We start from the raw sequence: 23,990 nt of genomic DNA, 5'->3' as shown, positions 1-23,990 counted from the left end.
GTTCATTTGTGTGTATAGTGTGTGTGTGTGTGTGTGTGTGTGTGTGTGTGTGCGCGCGCGCGCGCGCGCATTTCCCCTCTCTTGATTTGCTGATCTGAGTTATTATTTCATTACTTCTTGTGTTTTGCTGGGTGTGGTTCACCTCTTCAGGTTGGGATTCTCCTTCCAGTACCTTCTGTTGGGCTTGACATAGATACTGCTTAAATTTTGCTTTATCATGGAATGTCTTATTTTCTCCATCTATTGTGATTGAAAACAACCCAGGCTATTGCCAGGACTATAGGCTGTCCTCCACAAAATGGATGGCAAGGCCCTATTACTAAAAACAACACCTACAAAACTCATGAACATGGAGAAGTCAAGCTGCTGCCTACACAGAGAGTTCTACATGCTAGCATCTTTGGTAAAAGAAGGTACTCTGCATGCTACCAAAGAGGAAATGAAAACAACAAACCAGCTACAAACCCTTTGATCTACAAAAGTATCCTGACCCCAAAATACGCTAGTACAATGAAAGCACAAAAATTCTTGAGAGTAACCAACCAATATCCAGTTTGACTTAAGGTCCACTCCATGAGATGGAACCCTTACCCAATACTGCTTGGGTGACCCAAGAATCTGAGACTAGACAGCCCAGGGACCTAGGGAAAAATCAAATACTACTGTTCTAGGAAAAGAATACAACATTAAACTGACTCCTAATGACATTATGCTATACATATATATTCTTGCTTTGTTCAATCATCATCAGAGAAGCTTTCTCCTAAAGCAGAGGAGAAGAAATAGAGATCCACAGACAGACATTATGCAGAGTGAGAGACTTTGGAACACTCAGGCCTAAACATGATGTCTCTATCAAGTCCCTCCCTCCCCTCAGGGTTCAGGAAACTTTGCAGAAGAGGTAGGCTTAAAGAGTGCAAGAGCCAGAGGGGATGGAGTACACCAAGGAAACAAGGCCCTCCCTCTCCAGTAGTAGGACGGAAGCACATAGGAACTCACAGAGAATGAGGCAGAATACACTGTGCCTGCCCAGGTCTGCACCAGATGGGGTCCTAGACCTGAAGTTGACACATGTGCTATTCTTTACCCAGAAGCAATCCAAGTGATAACCACTTGCAAATGAAAATTTAGGTTTCCCTAAGAGATTCTCATGGGGGCAGGGAACAAACTACTCCTAAGGGTAGGTTGTAAGTCCAGCAATAGACGGCCAATATAAAATGAACTCAAGGGCATCTTTGGAGGTTCCTTGTCTCATAATGTTGTGCCAGGGCTTTTTTTTTTTTTTTTTTTTTTTTTTTTAATTATATATACCTTTTCTATCTTTTACCCTAAAGGTATTTTGTGTATGTATTTAAGGCTTCTAGTTTATTCTTTTTTTTTTTTCTAACATGATTTCTAAAACAAGTGAGTCTCTCTATCTACTTATGTTTCTTATGACCTTTCCTAGGCTCTTTTCCTTCTGTTTGTTTTTTTCCTATTCCAATGTGTAAGTTTTTCTTTTATCATATTTTATTTTATTTTATTTCATTTCATTTCATTATTATCCATCAGAAGCTTGCTTAGTTTTCCAATTAGAGATCAAAAGGGAATGGATCCAGACATGAGGGTAGATGAGAACCTGGGAGGAGTAGAGGGAGGGGAAGCTGTAATAAGGATATATACTATGTGAGAAAAACACCCCATTTTCAAGAAAAGAAAAAAGACTAAATTAAGGATATCAAATACAGTGAAAGTACTGATTTCTTCATCTTTCTCTAATTCACTTAACAATGAAAACATCAAACTTAAAACCAGCAGGGTGGCACATACTTTTAAGTCAGGAGGCAGAGGCAAGAGGCTACATAGTGAGACCCTGTCTCAAAAAACAAAAGAATAGTAATTGCAAAGCCAGGCATTGTGGTGATATTTTGTGCTCTAACAAAACAACAACAACAACAAACAAAAACAAAAAACAAAAAACCACCACCAACAACAACAAAAAAACTTGCCTGGCAATAAGAGAGCAGAGCTAGCCACTACCTAACCATAGAGGCCAGGCAGTGGAGGCACAAGCCTTTATCCCAACACTTGGAAGAAGGAAACAGGAAGTGAAAAGGCTGAGTGGAGACAGGATCTCAGCCCCTTTTTAGGCTGAAGAGTTGGTGAGGTAAGAGATGGCTGTGGCTTACTCTTTTGTCTCACTGATCTTTCACCATTTACCCCACTACCTGGCCCCAGGTTTTTATCATTAAGATCAACTAGAATTCACACTACAAGGCATGGTGGTGAACACTAAAAAAACTGAGGTAGTAACATTGAGAGTCAGAAGCCAAAGTAGGCTCTCTTACCTGACGGGGAGAGAGAATGCAAAAACAGAACAGCTCTTTTGTGGTGACATTGTGTTCCCCAAAATATTGTGCACTCTAATAAACTTATCTAGGGTCAGAGAACAGAATAGCTGCTAAATAGGAGGCCAGAAAATGGTGGCACACATGTCTTTAATCCTATCACTTGGGAGGCAGAGATCCATCCCAATCTCTGTGAGTTTAAAGCCACACTGGAAACAGCCAGGCACGGTGACTCACGCCTTTATTCCCAGGGAGTAATGTCAGAAAGCAGAAAGGTATATAAGACGTGAAAACCAGGAACTAAAAGCTTTTGGCTGGTTAAGCTTTTAGGCTTTTGGCCACAGTTCAGCTGAGACCCATTCAGATGAGGACACAGAGGCTTCAAGTCTGAGCCAACAGAATCAGCTGAGGAATTGGGGAGGTGAGGAAGCTGTGGGTTGTTCTGCTTCTCTGATCTTCCAGCATTCACCCCAATACCTGGCTCCAGGTTTGATTTAATTAATAAGACCTCTTAAGATTCCTGCTACACTCTTTAGTTCAAGACTACTGATCAAAGCGAATGGTTAAAGAACATTAGCTGCATGAAGCTCGATGGCAGAACTTTGATTGTTTGCTCTTCAAATCCTCAATCTAACAGCCGTGACTTTGGCACACCATTCAAACACTCTGTGCCTGCATTTCCTTGTCCATACACTGATAATAATTCAATCTACTTCACTGAACTGTTACAGATTAAGAAATAAGTCCACACGACTATTATTTGTTGTAGTGATTACCACCATTAAAACACAGAATTTCTCAAGAAGTTGAGAGGTTGTTCTTGAACAGGACTATTTTTTAAATGTCTACCAAATCTATTTCAACTCTACTTTACATCTAGATATTTTAATGTCTTCAATTCCGGCAACTGGATTACAGATAGAGCATCTTTCATTTTACTTCACATCCAATATTACATTTTTTTTTTCACTTTACATTCTCTAGTCTTTTTCCTATAGGTTGTAACAGAAGTTCTACAATCTCTATACTCTGAATACAATCACAGAAAACTCTTCAACAGTATGCCAGAAGGTTGGTTTATTTGAAATTATAGATTTAAAAGGCAAAGCACTTTCAGTTAGTAAAGTGCAGACAAAGTGAGCCTCACTCAACCTGGCCTTGAAAACAGTGACAGTAGCCCAGCGTCCTCAAGGTCAACGGTGCAGCCTCTCACAGACACAGACAATTTAACAGTTCAGTCATTTCTGTCCTCAATAGTAAAACCACATTTTAGTTGCATTTAATGAAAGTCACTAATATAAAAAGCTATTCCAGCAAGATTGATCTAGAAGATGTATATGATAGAATGTGATAACTGAAAGAGGATACTGCTCCTCTTTCTTCAAATCACAAACTGTTAAAGATGTAGCCCATGTAAGTAAGGCAGAAATAATCCAACAAAAATCAGAGAAACAGATTTAACGATCCCAATTTGAAAATAATGACACTCTACCTTTGGTACCCAGAGGAGAAAAGCAGTCTAGAAATGATGCTGAAAAATTCAGAAACTGATCAAATATGGAGCCAAGAGAGAATTAAGGAACTCCTCACCTTGAGACGGCAAATGCTACAGTATAAGAAAGTTGGTATATTTTCAGTATTCTAGTTCATGTATGGCTAAAACTGATCAAGACAAAAGCATAACTCTAACCTGTTCAATTTACTATGTTACTTTCCTCTTCTGAAACGAAGCAGAAAATAGCTTTCCAAAACCTCATCTGTCTGCTGTGCTAAACACATTATTACATAACAGGAATCCTTCAGCTTTCTAAGAGAAATCACTAAGTCTTTCCTAGACCGTGTCACTGTTAGATGACTAAGAACGCCACACTAAAAGGGAGTCTAACTTTTACACTGAAACAGGACTCTACATAAAAAGATCATTTTGAAAGTATATGAAAAATATTTGGCCACAGTTGTTCCTTTTCACACACATGCAGGAAGAATACCTGGAGTATACTGTCAAAATTCTAATTTGGGGGGAACTGTCTCATTAATTTACTATTTTACTAGTTCTAACTTAGAAATTAGCAACTGTAATATTCTTATCAGATTTGAACATTTTAAAGTCTCTTAAATGTATGAATACTTTTCAATATTTCTTTAATGGGATATTGAAGTAAATTTCACAACATAAACTTTTAAACTGATGCCCTGAAGCTACAAAGGCCATCACAGCTGAATCTCAAACATGCCACATGAAGTCTTAATGCTTTTATTAATGCTTCAAAACAATAATTTGGCCAAACAGTTTCTATCTGGATCCACTGTCTGTAGGTTCAGATTTCCTTGATAACTGGAACTGGGAAAATTAACTTATGAAATAGTTTAGAGACCCAAGACTTGAATAAAGCCTACAGTACCTTGGTGTGAAGCTTTCCAAGTCTACTAACCTGAGGCCATGGAAAGCAGGGAAAAGTTACATCTTTAGTATCTAAAAGAATGATCATTTCAATTTTTGTCATTAATAGTTTCTGGGTAGCATAAAAAATTTTATCAAGGAAAATTAAGTAATTCTCCAATAAATAAAATATATACCAAACACCAATAGTTTCTTCTGCTTGTCAACAATAGAAACAAAACTTCAATAATGAAATACAAACACGCTGCAGTTTCAAATTTCAAACTTTGAAAATGATGTCCCCCTCAGAGGAGTTGACATTTTGTTATGTTTCATTAAACTAGCTCTCCTGCTGACAAACCAATTGAAAGGAAGCACACATTGTTTACTATTAGAGGGTATATTTGCATACAAACTTGGACTCAGATCATCCCAAATGGTTTCAATTATCATCTCCTTTACAAAAAGAGAAAGGCTATTACCTATCGACCTTCTCATTTTTTTGTTTGTTTCTCAAGTGTTTAAAACATTTTAGTGACTTTTAGCAAGACATAATGAGGCATGTAAAAATCAATTTTACTCCAAAAGAATAGGAAACTTATTTCAACCTAGATTAATAAAAATCTTAAGAACTCACACTTTAAGCAAAGGGAAGCAGAATCTAAATGACCAAAATCATACAACTACCTGGTTACAGACTTAACTAGAACCCAGGAACCTAATTTCAAATGTAATGATTTTTCTACTAAAGTCTATTGAGTTCACTTAATTAACATGTATTAAGGAACAAGCTTTATGGTACTTTAGAATACTAGAAGCAAGGAAATGTGCATGTTCTTGACCTTTAATGAGCAGTTCACACATACCTCCGATGAGAAAATACATATTATATTCAAAGTGATAAGCAGATAGGAAGTCTATGATAACACAACAAAAGGAGAAATTGAGAACAAACTTATGAAGGTCACTTTGGAAGGTCAAGCTTTAATCAAGAGGCAGTAGTTTGGTCAATCAACACTGCTAACTGCTTTAAGAGAAAGATAGAGGGCAAAACCCAATATTGAAAGGTAAGACTATTGGATTTAAAATTTAACCTTAAGGCTATAATACCATGAAAAATGATATGATATGATGAGTAGTTAAGAAAAAAATCCCTCTGGATACCAAGAACAAACGAGGAAGAGAAGAGAAGCCAGCAGCACTAAGGCAATTGGCCCGAGTCCAAGAAGAGGACCTACAGATCAAGTAGGAAGCAGGGAAGCCCTGTCTCTTCTTACTTTAGTGACAAGAACTATGTATGTCTGTGTCTGTCATGTCACAGAAATAAATTTAATAATTTCAAACAATAAAGCACTAAAAGTCCAATCATATCATCACAGAAATAAGTATAAATCTAAAAACCAAAAATACATTTTCTTGCTGGTTACTATGATATAAGCCTATAATCCCAAGAAGCTGAAGCAGAAGATTACAAATTTGAGGGTAGGCTTGGCCGGAAAGTTGGTATCCTGCCTGGGCTACACAGTGAAAACCTGTTTCAAAACAAACAACACCCCCCCCCCACAAAAAAACCCTCTTTAACATACAGCTGACATCTTGCTGGCTATGATCAGGAACTTAGGACAAAAATATATGTTTTTACTGACAGTTAATCCCCCAGCACTCAGAACAATATCATTTAGAACAATTTAGAGCACATAGTACAGCATGTGATATCTAAATGAATAAAGTCACTGTAAAGAATGTTATCAAAACTTACAATCCAAGATTAACATATAAGGGAACATCACATAAAATAACTGATAGAATTCCTAGCCACTCCCCCATGACTGAGCATGTGCTGGTAAGAAGCTTAAGTCATTTGGGGGCCTCAGGTCCATGTGCAGAGTGATCACGTAATCTATGCACATGTGCGGCGTAGCTATGTAAGCCCACATGCTCATGCGTGGGGGAATCCATAAAAGCAGATCCCACACACCCTTCCCCCTCTTCCTCCCAATCTTACAATAGGCCTGAGTACATCCCTTCTGTCCCCTAATAAACTCTTACAGTGGGTTCTGTTGTGCCTCATAGCTTTTCGTGCATGCTAAAGAGCACTGCGTAATAAATAACAATAACATTTGGGCACAAACTTGCACATTATAAAGAAGTGCTATAGAAATTTTAAAACTGGCTAATGTAGTGGGCAGCTGTTCCAGCTTTGACCTGGAAGCACTACCCCGCGGTGAGGCTTCCGGTAACTGTCAAGCCTACCTATGGCCTGCCCCAGAGGCAGGGCCGAGACAGGGGCCCTTAACACCCGAAGTCTGGATATGCCAGCTCTCTTGGTTCCTGATGATCCTGGATGCTGGATGGTAGACTGAGCAGAGTTCTCCAGAGAACCCCACTGGACTGAACCTCATCTCTCCTGGATCCTGTAACCAACCCCTTTACTAGCTGTAAGTTACCCCACCCCCCCAAATAAACCTCTTTTTTAACTACGTGGAGTTGCCTTAATAATTCCCCCAAAATGGTAAGAAAGCTTCATAGGAATGGGAAAACCTAAGATGGAAACTGAAATTTCAGACAAATAAAAGGAAATTTCAGGCTAAATGTCGAACATAAATATGAGAGAGAGGGGGAGAGAGAGAGAGAGAGAGAGAGTGAGTGAGTGAGTGAGTGTGTGTGTGTGTGTGTGTGTGTGTGTGTGTGTTGTCCCGAATATGAACTGTAATGTTCCCTCAAAGGTTCATGTGCTGAATGCAGGATTTATCTCCAGGTGGTTGATCTAATCATTGATAATGAAGGCTCAAAGTTAATTCAGTGCACAAACATCAAAGTCATACTTTGATGGCATTACTGGGAGGTGGTAGGAACCAAGAGGTGAGTGGGCACTGATTACAGGAAATGTGTCTTTAATAGTACAATGTGTTCCAGCCCCTTCCCATCTGCCTTTCTGCCTTCCTTTGCCATGAAATGTGTTCTCCTCCCTCACCCCAGCATCAAAAACAATGGACCAGCTGACATGGACTGACACTTCTAATACTGTAAACCAAAATAAACCTTTCCTTCTTACAATGCTTTTGCCAGGTATTGTCACGGCAGCAAAGCATCTAACAGGAGAAATAGTTAACTTTCATTTCCTGTTTGATAAAACTATCACTTTGGAAGTCTAAGCAGTCAGAAACTGGGCAATGAACACTACATATACAAAATCAGAAACATTAGTAAACTGCTTAATCAAAGAGAAACTCTAAGACAAAGGGCAGTTAAAACCAGGAGGAATGAACAGAGACCACTGCAGACGAAAAATCAAACTGAGTATGATCGAGTGTAAAGGAAAACAACAGAATACATCTGAGGCAGGCTCAATGGTATGGCAAGCTGTCTCCATGGCTGGGAGAATACAAAAAGAGGAAGACTGAAAGACATCAAGAAACAGCTGACAAGCCTCAAAGAGGCTTCCCAAGGACACTGCTTGGCTACAGCCCAGCTTTTCAGAAAATACACGTTTACTGGTGTGGTAAAGATGATCCATTTGCTTGAGACAGACTGGTGGAATCAGGTTGGAGAGAGTGCTATGAGTCAATGTACAGAAAAATGTAAGCTAGTGTGCATCAAATTCATGCATTCAATTAAGGTCTTAAAGTATGGGTCACACAAGTAACCCAACGTGCAGGCTGCTTGGCGAATTTAAACACAGAAAAGCAGCAAGTAACCCTGAAGGACATTTCACTGAGGCAATGCTTAAAGACTGATGAGAAACGTGTATATGCAATAGATCTTTGCAGTGTGTAAAATACATTTAACCCCAAATAGCTCTGAATAAAATGTTTTACTTGGCTACTCAAACTGTTCTTTTTCTTGAGACTTCCAACTGATAACATAAGCCTATCTGCTCGTGGATGAACACTAATGAACTCCTCCTCCTTTTGACATGTAAAATGTAACTGACATGGCTACACTCTGGAATAGAACTAGCAGGCCAAGGAGCCAAACAATAGCTAAGTTCAATGTGAAAGGACATAACATTTCTTTCATTCTATGCTGATTTATCCAATTCACCCCACATCACCACCTACGAGCAAAAGTTGGTAATTTGTAAGCTAAACGTCACTGTCTAGTGTTATGGTAACCTACAAGTTTAGGGAATAATTAAGCCTACAAAGGTGGTCTGGCAAATGTGGTAATATTTTGCTTTTGCTCTAACAAATAAAGTTTGCCTGGAGATTAGAGGTGGAGCTAGCCATTAGTCAACCACAGAGGTCTGTACAGATAAGAGACAGGAAGTGATATGGCTGGGCAGAGAAAGGAATATAGGGTGGGCAGAGGCTCACCCCCTTTTTGGTCTGAAGAGTTGTGGAGGTAAGAGGTGACTATGGCTACTCCTTTACTTCTCTGATCTTTATTTATCCTGATATCTGACTCCTAATTTTATTAAGACCAATTAGAATTCAAGTTACATCTGGTGTCCAACTTTGGGGCACGAGTTAACAAAAAATCCACTGGCCCAAGCCGGAGCTGCACAAAGGGGTGTCAGAGTCACTGCCCTCCTGGCTAGGCTCTCCTCCCTTTTCTCCCTAAGCCTCTGAGAGTGTTTGGGATTTTTCTGTTGCAGCCTCTCTGGGGCAAACTCCACAGGTGAGTGGGCTCTGGATGCTGCAGGAGTTAGCCCTTCACCACCAGTAAGCTCTGCTTTTAGCACTCTCTGCCACACACATCTTTCCCCACGATCCCCTGTGCACGTTTTTTTTCAGACAGCTGGTTCCCTCTCCTGGTGGGTGTGGGTTTTCCCTGGACGACTCCTCGGGCTGCTGCCACACTAGGTGTCTGCCTTGACACTGGCTCGGGTTCTACTGTTTTATGAAGCAGCAGTCAGCCTCACACTTCATCGTCATCTGAATCAGCAGCAGCGGCAGCAGCACATTTGGTGAGACAACCGGAGATTTTAGAGGTTTTTCCACATTAAAGAATGGGAAGCACTATTACAGCGGAGGAGTTAGGTCTCTGTATGTTAATACACTGGACAGTTTGACAATGGACCAATTACAGCCAGGACTACTTCACAGAGAATCCCTGTCTCAATAAAACAAATGAGAAAGAAAGAAAGAGAGAAAGAGAGAGAGAGAGAGAGGGGGGGGGAGGGAGGGAGGGAGGGAGGGAGGGGAGAGAGAGAGAGAGAGAGCGAGCACAAGCAAAAAAGAAAATGGAACAATTAAATGAGAGGATTGATAAGTTTTAGGCCTCCTGAAGGCTTGCTTCTCCACCGAATCAGACCGAAATGGAAAGCCCAGGTTTAATGGGTGAAGCACTCCTGGGTGATTCCCCAGCCCCACAGAGAGGAAACAGGGACACAAGACCAGAAGAACCAAGAGTCTGTTTTCGGGGATGCCCCTTTTATCCCCTGTGGGAGTGGTCTTGAGCGTCTCTGGGGGAGGAGCTGTGTTGGCAGGCTTTGAGGGGTGAGTTTATATTAGGGAAAGAGATGGGGAGGGGAGCTGAGGTGGATCTTCCACCAGACTCCTTCCAAACATTCCAGACTCTTTGGGTATAGGGATGCCAGGGTGCCAGGGGTTGAGGTGGAGCGCCCACCCAAACAAGGATAATGAATTTAGATGAGATTTATGTAATGTCAATTATAAACATTATCAGTTTTATCATTTTTGTTTTATCACTAAAAAAGTTGGTTAATGTGAGTGCTAAGATACAAGTTTTAGAAAAACTTATTAAAAATAAATAATAGAGATATTCAGACCCAGACAGAGGAATTTAAAGGAGAACCAATCTCAGTGTTACATTATAAGGTTAGAGAGGAACACCCTAAGGTTTTCAAACAACCAACTTTAATTGATCAAGAAACTTTACAGGAATTGCCAAATAATAGAAAACAAAACCAAAAACAATTTCTACTTTTAAATACTTTACATTGGATCGGATTTTTTATTTGTATACAAATTATATATATTGAGATTGATATTGTTAAAAATGCCACACATATATTTCTAGTCTTGTTCAAGATATTGTACATTGTACTTATATCATTCATTTAACAATGTAATACAATTTGCTGATCCTTGAATGTTATTACTACCAACAGTTAGGATACAAAGAAACAAAAGTTAGTAGTTAGACTTTACAGTCAAACTTACAGTCATATTAGGTATGTTTTCAAGATTAAACAGATATATTTTAGATAGACAGGTCATCTTCAAACCCTTCAGAGGTCTACAGAACATGGCATTTAAAATGTTTTAATAACTTAAAAAAAATTTTTCTTTTTTGTTATGACTATGAGACATGTCGGCTCCTAGAAGTACCAATCTAATTCAAAAAAAAATTTTTAAAAACTACATAAAAAGTTAACTTTCATTGTGGCAAAAGTTAGCAACTGGACAACAAAACATCCTCAAATCAACTGCTCACAAACAAAACAAAATGAACAGACACAACACAAAACAAAGGACTATCGATTCTTGCCAAAATAAGTATGGTTGTAGCTTTAACAAAAGATATCTTCTGCAGCCAGGACAATATGACACCATCCCTAAAATGGCCTTTACAATCCAAAAAAGGTGCCCTTTTCTTCAAAGACAGCTGAACAGGCAGTGCGCTGATGGCTTCTGATGTGCAGTGGAACAACAGCTAAAACAGTTATTCCTTTTTTTTTTTTTTTTTTTAGTTTTTCAAGACAGGGTTTCTTTGTGTTGCTTTGCACCTTTCCTGGAACTCACTCTGTGGTCCAGGCTGGCCTTAAACTCACAGAGATCTGCCTGCCTCTCCCTCCCGAGTGTTGGGATTAAAGGTGTGTGCCACCACCACCCAGCTCAAAACAGTTATTCTTAAAGAATAACTAAGCTCACCCCTCTCAATAGTAGACTGACATTTAATAGAGAGATGTAGAAAAGAATGGGATGCCAAGATAAAGGCACACACACACAGCCAAGAAGAATGGACAGCTAAATTAAAAAAAAAACATCAACAATTTCCAAAATTTAAAATACTAAATCATGACATGACACTAATGGAATTCAGGTGTTTCTAGTACATGAACTGCTCTCACCAAATGTGAGGTCAAACTGTTGACCTTATGTACATCCTAGTTCACAAATGAGTCTGTCAAATATGCTAAGCCTATAGGCTTAAGATGATGCCCCAACACTGCAGAAAAACATTAGGTGACTGTCCAGGCTGCCAGCTGTCTCTGTCTACTCTTGCAGGACTCCTGAAAGTTGCTTACATCCTCCCATTTCTCAGGTAATATTATATCCTTCTGAGGTCTTTGATATAGTCAAAGACTAAAGATAGTTATAATTTTCCTTAGTTATGATAAAAGATAAGTTAGATATAAAACCTTAGACTCACAAATATAAGATAGATAGGATATCTTCTTTAATTCTGCCAAATACAAATAGACTAGATATTATAAATAGACTAGATATTGTAACTATAATTTTTGCTTAGTAATTGTTTTGTTATATGTAATTTTACTATATAAAAGTTTACTATATAAAAGTTAAAACCTTTCTTTAAAAAAGGGGGGAGGGATGCTGTGAATATCGCTCTGTGTAAATAAAATGCTGATTGGCCAGTAGCCAGGTAGGAAGTATAGGTGGGAAAGCAGCAGAGAAGAGAATTCTGGGAAGTAGAAGGCTGAGGCAGAGGGACACTGCCAGCTGCTGCCATGACAAGTAAGATGTAAGGTACTGGTAGCCACAAGCCACATGACAAAGTATAGATTAATAGAAATGGGTTAATTTAAGATAGAGGTAGATAACAAGAAACCTGCCACAGCCATACAGTTTGTAAGCAATATAAGTCTCTGTGTTTTTACTTTGTAAGTGGGCTACAGGACTGTGGGGCTTGGTGGGAGCTGGAGAGAAACTCTCAAGCTACACTATCAGGTAACTCAGAATTAAGTTTTTATACTCTAGATGTACATAATAAATATTGATTGTTTAACCTCTTTGAGATTTGCTGCATATGACATTTAAAATATTTAAGTTTTCTGCAATGAACCATGACTATGCCTAACAGTGACCTTTGATGTCTCTAAAAGGAGGATGGGGCCTCACAATATCAATATGATAACACCAATAAGCTGAAAAACACCACCTAAGATCAGCTTTGGACTACAAACTGCTTAGGATAATTTCAAGTTGGCTAGCTGAGATGATCCAGCCTCACAGACTACTTTAGCCAGGATTTAAGACAAGCCCTGCACTTTCCCATTACGCAGAGACTGGATAACAAGTAATATAGCTACCTCTCCCAGGACTTGATAATTAACCCAAATTTTTCTTTTCAGGATCCCCTAAAGATGCCGTTGCCCCCAGACAGCAGAAAGTAATTTTAAGAACACTATTCCCAAGAGGTGGTGTGGGTAGTTTTTTTTTTTTTTTTGGTCTTTCAATGGGTTACAGATATTTGTCATTGTTTAGGTTGGTTGGTTACAAGTTGTTATTGGTAATGGTCAGGAAAAAGCTGAACAAAGGAGATTAGATCCAGGGATCTTGTTCTGAAAAGAAAAAAGGGGGGGAGGGATATAGATATGATAGGATAAAGGTAGATTATTGAATCTACTTTTAAACCAAAAAGCAACTACTAGTTTTAAATATTTTATATTGGCTTGGATTTTTGTATATTGGTACCAAATTTGAGATTGTTTTTGTTAGAACATATTGTACATACATTTCAACTCTTGTTCAAGGCATTGTGCCTATACAACTCACTTAACAATAGAATGCAAATTTTTAGTGCTTCAAAGTTATTACCAACTATTTAGGATAATAAGGAAATTCAGGTTAGTAGTTAGTCACCTACTACAATCAAACTTGTAGTCATGTTAGTTATGTTTTCAAGGTTAAACAGAGATATGTTTTAGATAAAGAAGTGGTCTTCAAATACTTCAGAGATGAGCACTGAAGAAACTCCATGTGGAGTTTACTTTCTTTGTGGCAAAAGTTAGCCACTAGGCAAGAGACTGCCCTTGCCTCAACTGCTGACAGTATGCTGTCCAAAATGGACAAGCAGGACACATGGAAAGTAACTGCTGAACTTCGCCAAGACAAGGTAGGACAATCCTTCAGAAAATCCTGTTTCACAGAAAAGTCTGTCAGATGCTAGACTGGTAAGCCAAAGATGGATGGCCCAATGTTGCAGAGGAACCCTGGGTGACTGTCTAGGCAGCCAGCTGTTTCTGTCATTTCTCACGTTTTTTGAAAGTAGATTGCTGATACTTCCTGCTTACTCAGATAATATTATTTCCTTCTTGGGTCTCTGAAGGAACTGAAGACTTTACAGTTATAGTTTTTCTTGTTAACAGATTCAGAAAAGAAATTCACTAAAGAGGTGTAAAGTGTATAGGTTGAGAGACATTAAAAGATAGTTTTGGTAATACAAGTTAGAATAGAAAGTGAATTAGGTACAACCTTTTGGACTCACCAAGATAGGATAGATAATGGAGTATTTTTTCTGAATTTGTCAAATGTTAGTTGATGTATTTACTGCCTGTATATATTACATAGTTATTATACTTATTGTATATGGTTTTTCTTATATTGGTTATAACAGAACTATAATATATAACTTTTTAAAATTTTAGACAAAAAGAGGGAAATGTGATGATATTTTGTTTTTGCTCAAACAAATAAAGTTTGCCTCAAGATCAAAGTGGAGCTAGCCATTAATCAACCATAGAGGTCTGGAGGTCTATATAGACAGGAGACTGAAAGTGATATGGCAGGCTGGCAGAGACAGGAGCTCGCCCCCTTTTCACTCTGAGGAGTTGTGGAGGTAAGAGTGACTTTAGCTGCTCCTTTACTTCTCTGATCGTTCAGCATTTACCCGAATATCTGACTCCAGGTTTTTAACATTAAGACTAATTAGAATTCACAAACCAGGGAAAGGCTGGTTCAAGGAATGATATTTGACCTAGTATGACAAGGGTAAAAAGGGACCCCACTCAAAAATTGCTCCAGTCAGGGCAACAAGTAGACTGACCTATCCTTCTCCCCAGATCCAATCCCCCAATCTCATCCTCATTTCTGTAGCAGAACATTTCTTGAGGTCTGCCTTTTCTCTTGACCCCACCCCTAATGGATCACAAAGATCTTCTCCTCAAACCTTCCTTCCTCCAACTCATCCCAGTATCCCAGCCTCCAACACCAGCAGACATTCAATAGGAACACAAGAGCCAAGCAGGCCAGGGAAACAGGTAAGCCAGCTGAAGACCTTTATCACTCCCTCCTCCCCTCCAAATCCAATCCCCCAGTCTCATCCCCAACTCTGTAGCAGACACCTGTGGCAGCCCCCCTTGCCCTCTGCTCCTGTGTCCTGTGGATCCAATGGATCTCACCCTGCTAACCTCCCTCCCCCAACTGTATCTCAGCCCCCAACTCCAGCAGGCACAGACCACAAATTCTAGAAAACCAGGTAGTCTCTCTTCTCCCTCTGTTCCTATCCCAGCCTATAACAAACCACCTACTGCAGCCCTCCTTCCCTTCTGCCCATATCTCCTATGGATCCCACAGACCTTCCTCTCCCAACTTCCCTCTCCACACTTGTTGCTTTATCCCAGTCCCCAACTCCAGCAGGCACTCTCTGCTAACCAACAGACCACTCCTGCCAAGAAAGCAGGGAGGCTGTCTGTAGATCTTCCCTCTCCTTCTGTTCCTCTAGATCCAAGGCCCAGCCTCATCCTCAAAGCTATAGTAGACCCTCTTTGGTAACCAGGCTTCACTGTCTCTCCCCATTCCAAGGAGACAAAATGAGCATATCTATGTTGAAAACTCTGCTCTCCTCCCTTCTATGGACTCTCTCTAGCCTGTGCCCATTCCTATGCATCAGCTCCTCATACGCAGAAACAACATTTTACTGGAACTGCCAGTGGCCACAACTACCATGTCCATAGAAAATTTCCTACCAGGCAACACACAGGCATCACACCCTCCAAAAATTCAGAGGGAAAAAAAGAAAAGAAAGCAAAAACAAAACACCCACCCAACAAAGAGAAGTGCAGAAATAAACACCTAGACCTATAACCTACCCATCCCAGATACCTGAACACCAGTGTAAAATCACAATCATTAACAGCCATGTTAATGTCTTTACTAAAGCCTAGAAAAACTACCACAACAGGCTTGAAGAAATAAACCTTAAAGGCACCTGTATAAAAATTACAAAGGTCTAGAAGGAGAAATTAATAAATCCCTTAAAGAAACCCAGGAAAGCCAACAGTGTAAGGAAATGAATATAACTGTCAAAGACATGAAAATACAAAGAAAATCAATACAGAAAATACACACTGGTATGGAAACCTAGTACAGTGGGAACTCCCTAAAATATATTGGGGGAGTCCTAATCAGGTTTCTTAATAGTGGGGTTGAAAGAGTCCCTACTGGCATCTCTTGTCACCAAACAAGTCTTCAGTACTGGGACTGGGTTTCATTCAGTTGAGTTGTGTCCTTTCCCTCTAAATGGGAGCATAAATAAGTATGGACTATACTAAGTGTGAAAACTGTGGCCGTCATAGGTAATAAGAACCTGGTCAGGAAAATCAGATAAATGAGGTCAAGATTCCGTATATTCTGCTGGTACCATGTAGTTATTTTTGGAAACTCGGATTTTTTTCAAAGTTTTCAAATTAGCTGCTAATCATCAGAAGAGGCAGAGGATATAGGCTATAAAAGGGTGGAATATCTCCAAGTTATGAGAATGTGGACCAAAAACAAAAACCACAGGAATTGAATGGATGATTTCCAAGAGACTATAAGTCTGCCTAAGTGACTACAAGCTTAGGTACACTATCAGAAAAAAGAATGATCGGGATTTAGAACCTTTAAATGTTATGAGAATTAAAAAACACAAGATGAAATAGCTTATCAATAGCCAAATAAAGCACCAGACAGCATCTGAGATGTCCTTGAAGAACAGTCACACCAACAACAGGATCTCTGAAAGTGAAAAAAACAAACACTAAAATTATCACCAAAACTCAATGTCATTAAAAGGAGGGTGAGGAACGTGAAAGGAAAAATCTGATACAAGTTACACTGCAGGCTTTAAGAGGTCAAGGCATTCAGAACAGTTTAGACTTAATCCAAAAGAGAAATCCTCTGCATACTCCAATACTGGTAAAAGCAACATAAAACAATCATAAACAGACAAGAAGTCTTTCTCACAGGCCATCTCTAGTACCAGCATTGATTACACGAGCTATTCCTGCTTTGAGTCAGCCATTAGTAACAGAGTAAACTGGACTGAAAAGTTTGCTTTTTCAAAACAAGGCCTTTATATTAAATGAAAATAATAGAAGAATGTTGTAGTACTATTCTAAAGAGGGCTCGCAATATGGCTTAGTAGGTAATGGCGCTTGTAGCCGGACATTATTATTACCTGAGCTCCATCCCTGAAATTCACATGGTGAAAGGAAGGAACCAACTCATTTACACAAACAACTTACTACAACCATGCTAAGTGCACTTCAGAGTTTACAGAGCAAACAAACTAAGAAATTCAGTTATAAATACAAAACCCCAGAACCTTTAAACATATATCCCTAAAGTTAACTCTTGTGACTATTTTAACAGATTCAACAATGAAACACACTGAGTATCTGTACTTTTGTCACTAGCTACACGACAATTAGAAAAGCTCTCTCTCAGACTCATTTCCTCTCTTTATAACAAATGGCAAATGAACTCTCAAATCCCAAGCAGACCTTTATGTTTATGACTACAAGAATTTAACTAAATACACATCTAGCATTTGAAAATTTAACACTCTATACAAAGCCTCTAACATGAAGTTTTCAGCTAGTGGTAATAAATAAAGACCTTTTCCTTAAAAGGATTAAATGAGCTACAATTTATAAGAAGCTTGAAAGGAAACCAAGAGTTGCAAATTAATGTAGCATGGTAGACTTAGCCCACCATTCAACAGTCTCACCTCAATTAGTGCCCTAAAAAATAAATAAAAAAAATCTCCAGGGTCATTGACATGCTTGGAGAGTAAAGGTCTTTACTGCCAAGTCTGAGGAACTGAGTTGGATTCCTTGGACCCACATGGCAGAAAAATGATTCCCATAAGCAATATTTAGCCCCCCATACACATCCCATACTATGGCAGATGCACCTGTTGCCACACACACAAATAAATAAACACAATTTTTAAAAATCAATTTTTAAAAACTTCAACTGATCTCTAGAGACTTATGACTTATCTAAGCCTAAAGTTTTGTTTTATTTTTGAAGTTTGTCAATTATCTCTTAAAATAACTTGGGTTTTTGCTTGTTTTAATGATATATTTTTCTAATCAGTGGGTATTAAGAGAAAGGAGTTGACAATATCACATAGCACTGGGGGAAAATTAAACAAAATTGCTTATTTGAGTGTATAATGCACATCTGTAATCTCAGCACAGATTTTTATCAGGACAATGGGTTCAACAGACTCAAGTTCCAGAATGGCCTGAAGTCCACATTGGAGGGAGAGTCAAAGAGGACATAAGAACTATGACCACAAATACTTCCAGTAAAAATGATTAATGGACAAATTATAAAAATAAAATGCAAGCACTCATATTAACATTAGTTGAAATTATACTAGAAAATAGTTTCAATCTTAAAAAATAATGTCTTAAAACTAAGGTCATAATCCACAATATAGTGAAATGTTTCACAGTGTTTCCTGTGTTTCTAATGAACAGAAAAATATCCTAACAATTACTTCCAAAATCCAATCACTGAGTCTTCTACTTTTTTGTCTTAAAGAACATAAGACAATTTTTAACCACAATAAATTCAAACCTTAGCTGGACATGGCAGCATACACCTGTAATCCCAGCTCCAGGAAGGCTATGGCAGAGGGATCATGTTCTAGGCAGCATGAAGGACAGAGTGAGTTCCATCCTAGCCTGGGCTAATTAGCACGAAACTGGCAAAAACAAAAAAGAAATGCCTATGAGACAAGAAATAATGGTTTCCCTTTTGAACAAGGCTAAACAGAAAGGAATGGATGCTTACACAGACATCTCTAAAAGCCTGAAGAATATTAACAATTTGTAATTAACCACTTATAATCATCATAAGTATGGCTGAAGTCTTTGGAATGATAAAATATTTAAATGACAAGCTAATGGAAAAAATTCTTCCAGCATGCCTTTCCTTCAGAAAACAGAAGGTGACATTGCTTTTCAAAGTAGATCATGGCGTTAGAGTCGACAGCAGCAATCAGCAAATAAAGATTACAAACATCAGTTGAGCACAACTGGTGTGGAAGACAAGCAGTTAATTCAAATAACTGAGATTATTATTTTCAAAGACTCCTATTTATCACAGAGATAAAAATGTCGTTTGCTTTAGAAGGTAAACACAGGGTTGTAACTCAGTAGTCAAACACTTCCCTCAGCACTGCAAACACAGTAAAACTAAAACCTTACAGTGCTAAGTATACACGGCAGCAGACACCGACTGTTGGCTACCTCCACACATATAACAGAATGATATGCTAAACGTTCCTCTTGACATGCCCTTTGCACTGGATAAAGGTTTCCTTTTCTTTTCCAGTACCCATTCATCATTCTGTCATCCAGCAGATATTTCCAACCTGTGACATGTACTGCAGAGAAACTATGAATGTGAACCAACAGTTGTAAATTTACTTAAAATATGATAGTTTTAAAATGTGATTTCTCTTGAAACTCAAATGTGTTATTGTTGAGCATAAACTTGAGATGAAAATACCTCATCAAAAGTCCTATTATTCCTCTAAAAAAGATCTCTGTGCTAATTAACCTGTTAGTGGTTGTGAAGAAATGACATAGAGATGGTGTTTGTGTCAGCTGACCATATGGAAGGGAAGGGAAGCTTCTCTAAGAGTTACAGTTTTTGCAACTCCTATGGAAGCAAAGTTTCAGCTGTAAGCAACAGTCATTACAAGTACAAGGAGGGGCCCAGAGCTTCCATCTGGACCAGAGAGAGGTTTCCTGAATCTGTCAGCTCTGTCTGGACCAAGAGCACTGATAAGACCAAGAACAAACCCAAGAGGAGATGGGCAGACATCAAGGCAGAAGTACATACAACAAAATAAAGAGCAATACAGCATCACCAGAACATATACCTCCTCCAACAGCTAGACCTGAACATCACAAAATGGAAGAAGTAGAAGAAAACAACCTTATGAATAACATCATGAAGAGGCTAGAGGCTTATAAAGAAAAAACAAAAAATGAAGTGGAGGAAAAGACAAACAAAAAATGAGCAGAATGCTATAAAAAATTAGAGGAAAGGACAAATAAAGCAGGAGAAAACTATAAATCCCTGAAAGAAAATCATGAAAAAGCAATGAAAAAGATGAGTGAAACAGTCCAAGACCTGAAACCGGAAATAGAAAAAATGAAGAAGACACAAGCAGAGGGAATGCTGGAAATAGAAAATCTGAGTAAACGAACAGGAACTTCAGATGCAAGTATAACCAACAGAATGCAAGAGATGGAAGAGAGGATCTCTGGTGTTGAAGATATGGTAGAAAAAAATAGATTCATCAGTCAAAGAAAACACTAAAGCCAAAGTCATGACCCAAAATGTCCATGAAATTTGGGACACCATGAAAAGACCAAACCTACTAATAATAGGGATAGAAGAAGGAAAAGAATACCAACTCAAAGGCACAGAAAATATATTCAACAAGATCATAGAGGAAAACTTTCAGAAGGAAATGCCTATGAAGATACAAGAAGCCTATAGAACACCAAACAGAATAGAACCCCCCAAAAAGTCCTCTCACCACATATTAATTAAACAAAATAAAATAAATATACAGAATAAAGAATATTAAGAGCAGCAAAGGAAAAAGGCCAAGTGGCTTAAAGAGGCAAACCCACCAGAACAACACCCGATTTCTCAATGGAGACTTTGAAAGCTAGAAGGACCTGGACAGATGTAATGCAGACACTAAGAGACCATGGATGCCAGCCTAGACTAATATACCCAGCAAAACTTTCAATCATCATAGACAGAGTGAACAAGACATTCCAAGACAAAGCCAGATTTAAACAATACTTATCCACAAACCCAGCCCTACAGAAAGCACTGGAAGGAAAATTCCAACCTAAGGAAGGCAGATACACCCATAAAAACACAGAAAATAGAAAGCACCACAGCAGTAAACCCCAAAGAAGAAAAGTACACACACACTACCACCAAAAAATAAAAATAACAACAGGAATGAACAATCACTGGTCATTAATATCCCTTAATATCAATGGACTTAATTCACCTATAAAAAGACACAGACTAACAGAATGGATACGAAAACAGGACCCATCTTTCTGCTGCATATAAGAAACACACCTCAAATTGAAAGATAGACACTACCTAAGATAAAAGGCTGGGAAAAGACTTTCCAATCAAATAGTCTTAAGAAGCAAGCTGGTGTAGCCATCCTAATATCCAGCAAAATAGACTTCAAACTAAAATCAATCAAAAGAGATGATGAAGGACATTACATACTCATCGCAGGAAAGATCCACCAAGATGAAGTTTCAATTCTGAACATTTATGCCCCAAACAAAAGGACACCCACATATGTAAAAGAAACATTACTAAAGCTTAAATCACATATAAAACCCCACACATTAATAGTGGGAGACTTCAACACCCCACTTTCACCTCTGGACAGATCGGCCAAATTGAAACTTAACAGAGACATAATGGACTAAACTGATGTTATGACTCAAATGGACTTAATCGATATCTACAAAACATTCCACCCAAACAAAAAAGAATATACCTTCTTCTCAGCACCCCATGTAACCTTCTCTAAAATCGACCACATACTTGGCCACAAAGCAAATCTCAACATATACAAAACAATTGGAACAACCCCCTGTGTTCTATCAGACCACCATGGTTTAAAGTTAAATTTCAACAACAAAAAAAAACCTACAGAAATCCTACAATCTCATGGAAACTGAACAATGCTCAACTGAATCACCAATGGGTTAAGAAAGAAATAAAGGAATTAAAGACTTCCTAGAGATCAATGACAATGAATACACCACATACCCAAACTTATGGGATACTATGAAAGCAGTGCTAAGAGGGAAATTCATAGCACTAAATGCCCACATAAAGAAGTTGGAGAAATCTCATCACACTAGTGACTTAACAGCACACCTGAAAGCTCTAGAACAAGAAGAAGCAAAGTCTCCCAGGAAGAATAGACGCCAGGAAATTATCAAATTGAGAGCTGAAATCAATAAAATAGAAACAAAGAGAACAATACAAAAAATTAATGAAACAAAGAATTGGTTCTTTGAGAAAAATCAACAAGATAGGCAAGCCCTTATCCAAACTAACCAAAAGACAGAGAGAGAGGGAACATCCAAATTAATAAAATCAGAAATGAAAAGGTGGACATAACAACAGACAATGAGGAAATCCAGAGAATCAGGTCATACTTCAAAAACCTCTCCTCCACAAAACTGAAAAATCTAAAGAGATGGATAATTTTCTGGACAGGTACCACATACCTAAGTTAAACCACGACCAGATAAACCATTTAAATAGTCCAATAACCCCTAAGGAAATACAATCAGTCATTAAAAGTCTCCCAACCAAAAAAAGCCCAGGGCCAGATGGTTCCAGCCCAGAATTCTACCAGATCTTCAAAGAAGAGTTAATACCAACACTCTTTAAACTGTTCCACACAATAGAAGCAGAAGGAACATTACCAAACTTTATCTGAGGCTACAATTACCCTGATTCCTAAACCAAACAAAGATGCAACAAAGAAAGAGAACTACAGACCGATCTCCCTCATGAACATGAAAAAAAAAAATACTCAATAAAATACTGGAATACAGACTGCAAGACACATCAAAATAATTATCCACCATGATCAAGTAGGCTTCATCCCAAGGATGCAAGGGTGGTTCAACATACAAAAGTCCCTCAATGTAATACACCATATAAACAAACTCAAAGAAAAAAATCACATGATCATTTCACTAGATGCAGAAAAGGCATTTGACAAAATCCAATACCCCTTAATGATAAAGGTCTTGGAGTGATCAGGAATACATACCTAAACATAATAAAGGCAATCTACAGCAAGCCAACAGCCAACATCAAATTAGATGGAGGGAAACTCAAAGCGATTCCATTAAAATCAGGAACAAGGCAAGGCTGTCCACTCTTTCCATACTTATTCAATATAGTACTTGAAGTTCTAGCCAGAGCAATAAGACAACATAAGGAGATTAAGTGGATACAAATTGGAAAGGAAGAAGTCAAGCTTTCCCTATTTGCAGATGACATGATAGTATACATGAGTGACCCCAAAAATTCAACCAAGGAACTGATACAGCTTATAAACACCTTCAGCAACATAGCAGGATACAAGATCAACTCAAAAAAATCAGTAGCCCTCCTATATACAATGGACAATCAGGCTGAGAAGGAAATCAGAGATACATCACCCTTTACAATAGCCACAAACGATATAAAATACCTTGGGGTTACTCTAACTAAGCATGTGAAGGACCTATATGAGAAGAACCTTAAGTCCCTGGAAAAAGAAATGGAAGAAGATGTCAGAAAATGGAAAGATCTCCCATGCTCATGGATAGGCAGGATTAACATAGTAAAAATGGCAATCTTACCAAAAGCAATCTACAGATTCAATGCAATCCTCATCAAAATACCAACACAATTCTTCACACATTTGGAAAGAGTAATACTCAATTTCATTTGGAAAAACAAAAAACCCAGGATAGCCAAAAGAATACTGTACAATAAAACAACCTCTGGAGGCATCATGATCCCTGACCTCAAGCTCTACTATAGAGCTACAGCAATAAAAACAGCTTGGTACTGGCATTAAAACCAACATGTGGACCAATGGAATCGAATTGAAGACCCTGACATTAATCCGCACACCTATGAACATTTCTTTGACAAAGAAGCCAAAACTGTACAATGGAAAAAAGAAAGCACCTTCAACAAATGGTGCTGGCATAACTGGATGTCAATGTGTAGAAGGCTGCAAATAGATCCATATCTGTCACTGTGCACAAAACTTAAGTCCAAGTGGATCAAAGACCTCAACATAAATCCAGTTACTCTGAACCTGATAGAAGAGAAAGTAGGAAGAAGTCTTGAACGCATTGGCATAGGAGATCACTTCCTAAATATAACACAAGTAGCACAGACACTGAGAGAAACAATCAATCAATGGGACCTGTTGAAACTGAGAAGCTTTTGTAGAGCAAATCAACAAGACAAAGAGACAGAAAAGGTCTTCAC

The 23,990-nt window shown here is 38.5% G+C and overlaps 1 protein-coding gene across 6 annotated transcripts in view; it reads right to left on the bottom strand.

Annotated features, from left to right (window-relative positions):
• Tmem161b (transmembrane protein 161B) overlaps window positions 1-23,990 on the bottom strand; it is a 95,833-nt gene that overhangs the window by 52,964 nt on the left and 18,879 nt on the right. Inside the window, exon 2 of one of the 6 annotated variants that reach the window (XM_036207080.1) lies at window positions 18,492-18,618. The exons of the other annotated variants lie outside the window; for them this stretch is intronic. Coding sequence (XP_036062973.1) covers window positions 18,492-18,512 — 21 coding nt within the window. The 5' untranslated portion in view covers window positions 18,513-18,618. The remainder of the gene's footprint in view (window positions 1-18,491; window positions 18,619-23,990) is intronic. 6 annotated transcript variants of the gene reach the window in all.

Source organism: Onychomys torridus, chromosome 15 (assembly GCF_903995425.1).
Source record: "Onychomys torridus chromosome 15, mOncTor1.1, whole genome shotgun sequence".
Classification (NCBI taxonomy): domain Eukaryota; kingdom Metazoa; phylum Chordata; class Mammalia; order Rodentia; family Cricetidae; genus Onychomys; species Onychomys torridus.
The sequence above is the reverse complement of the archived record's forward strand: the minus strand, read 5'-3'. Positions and strand labels throughout refer to the sequence as shown.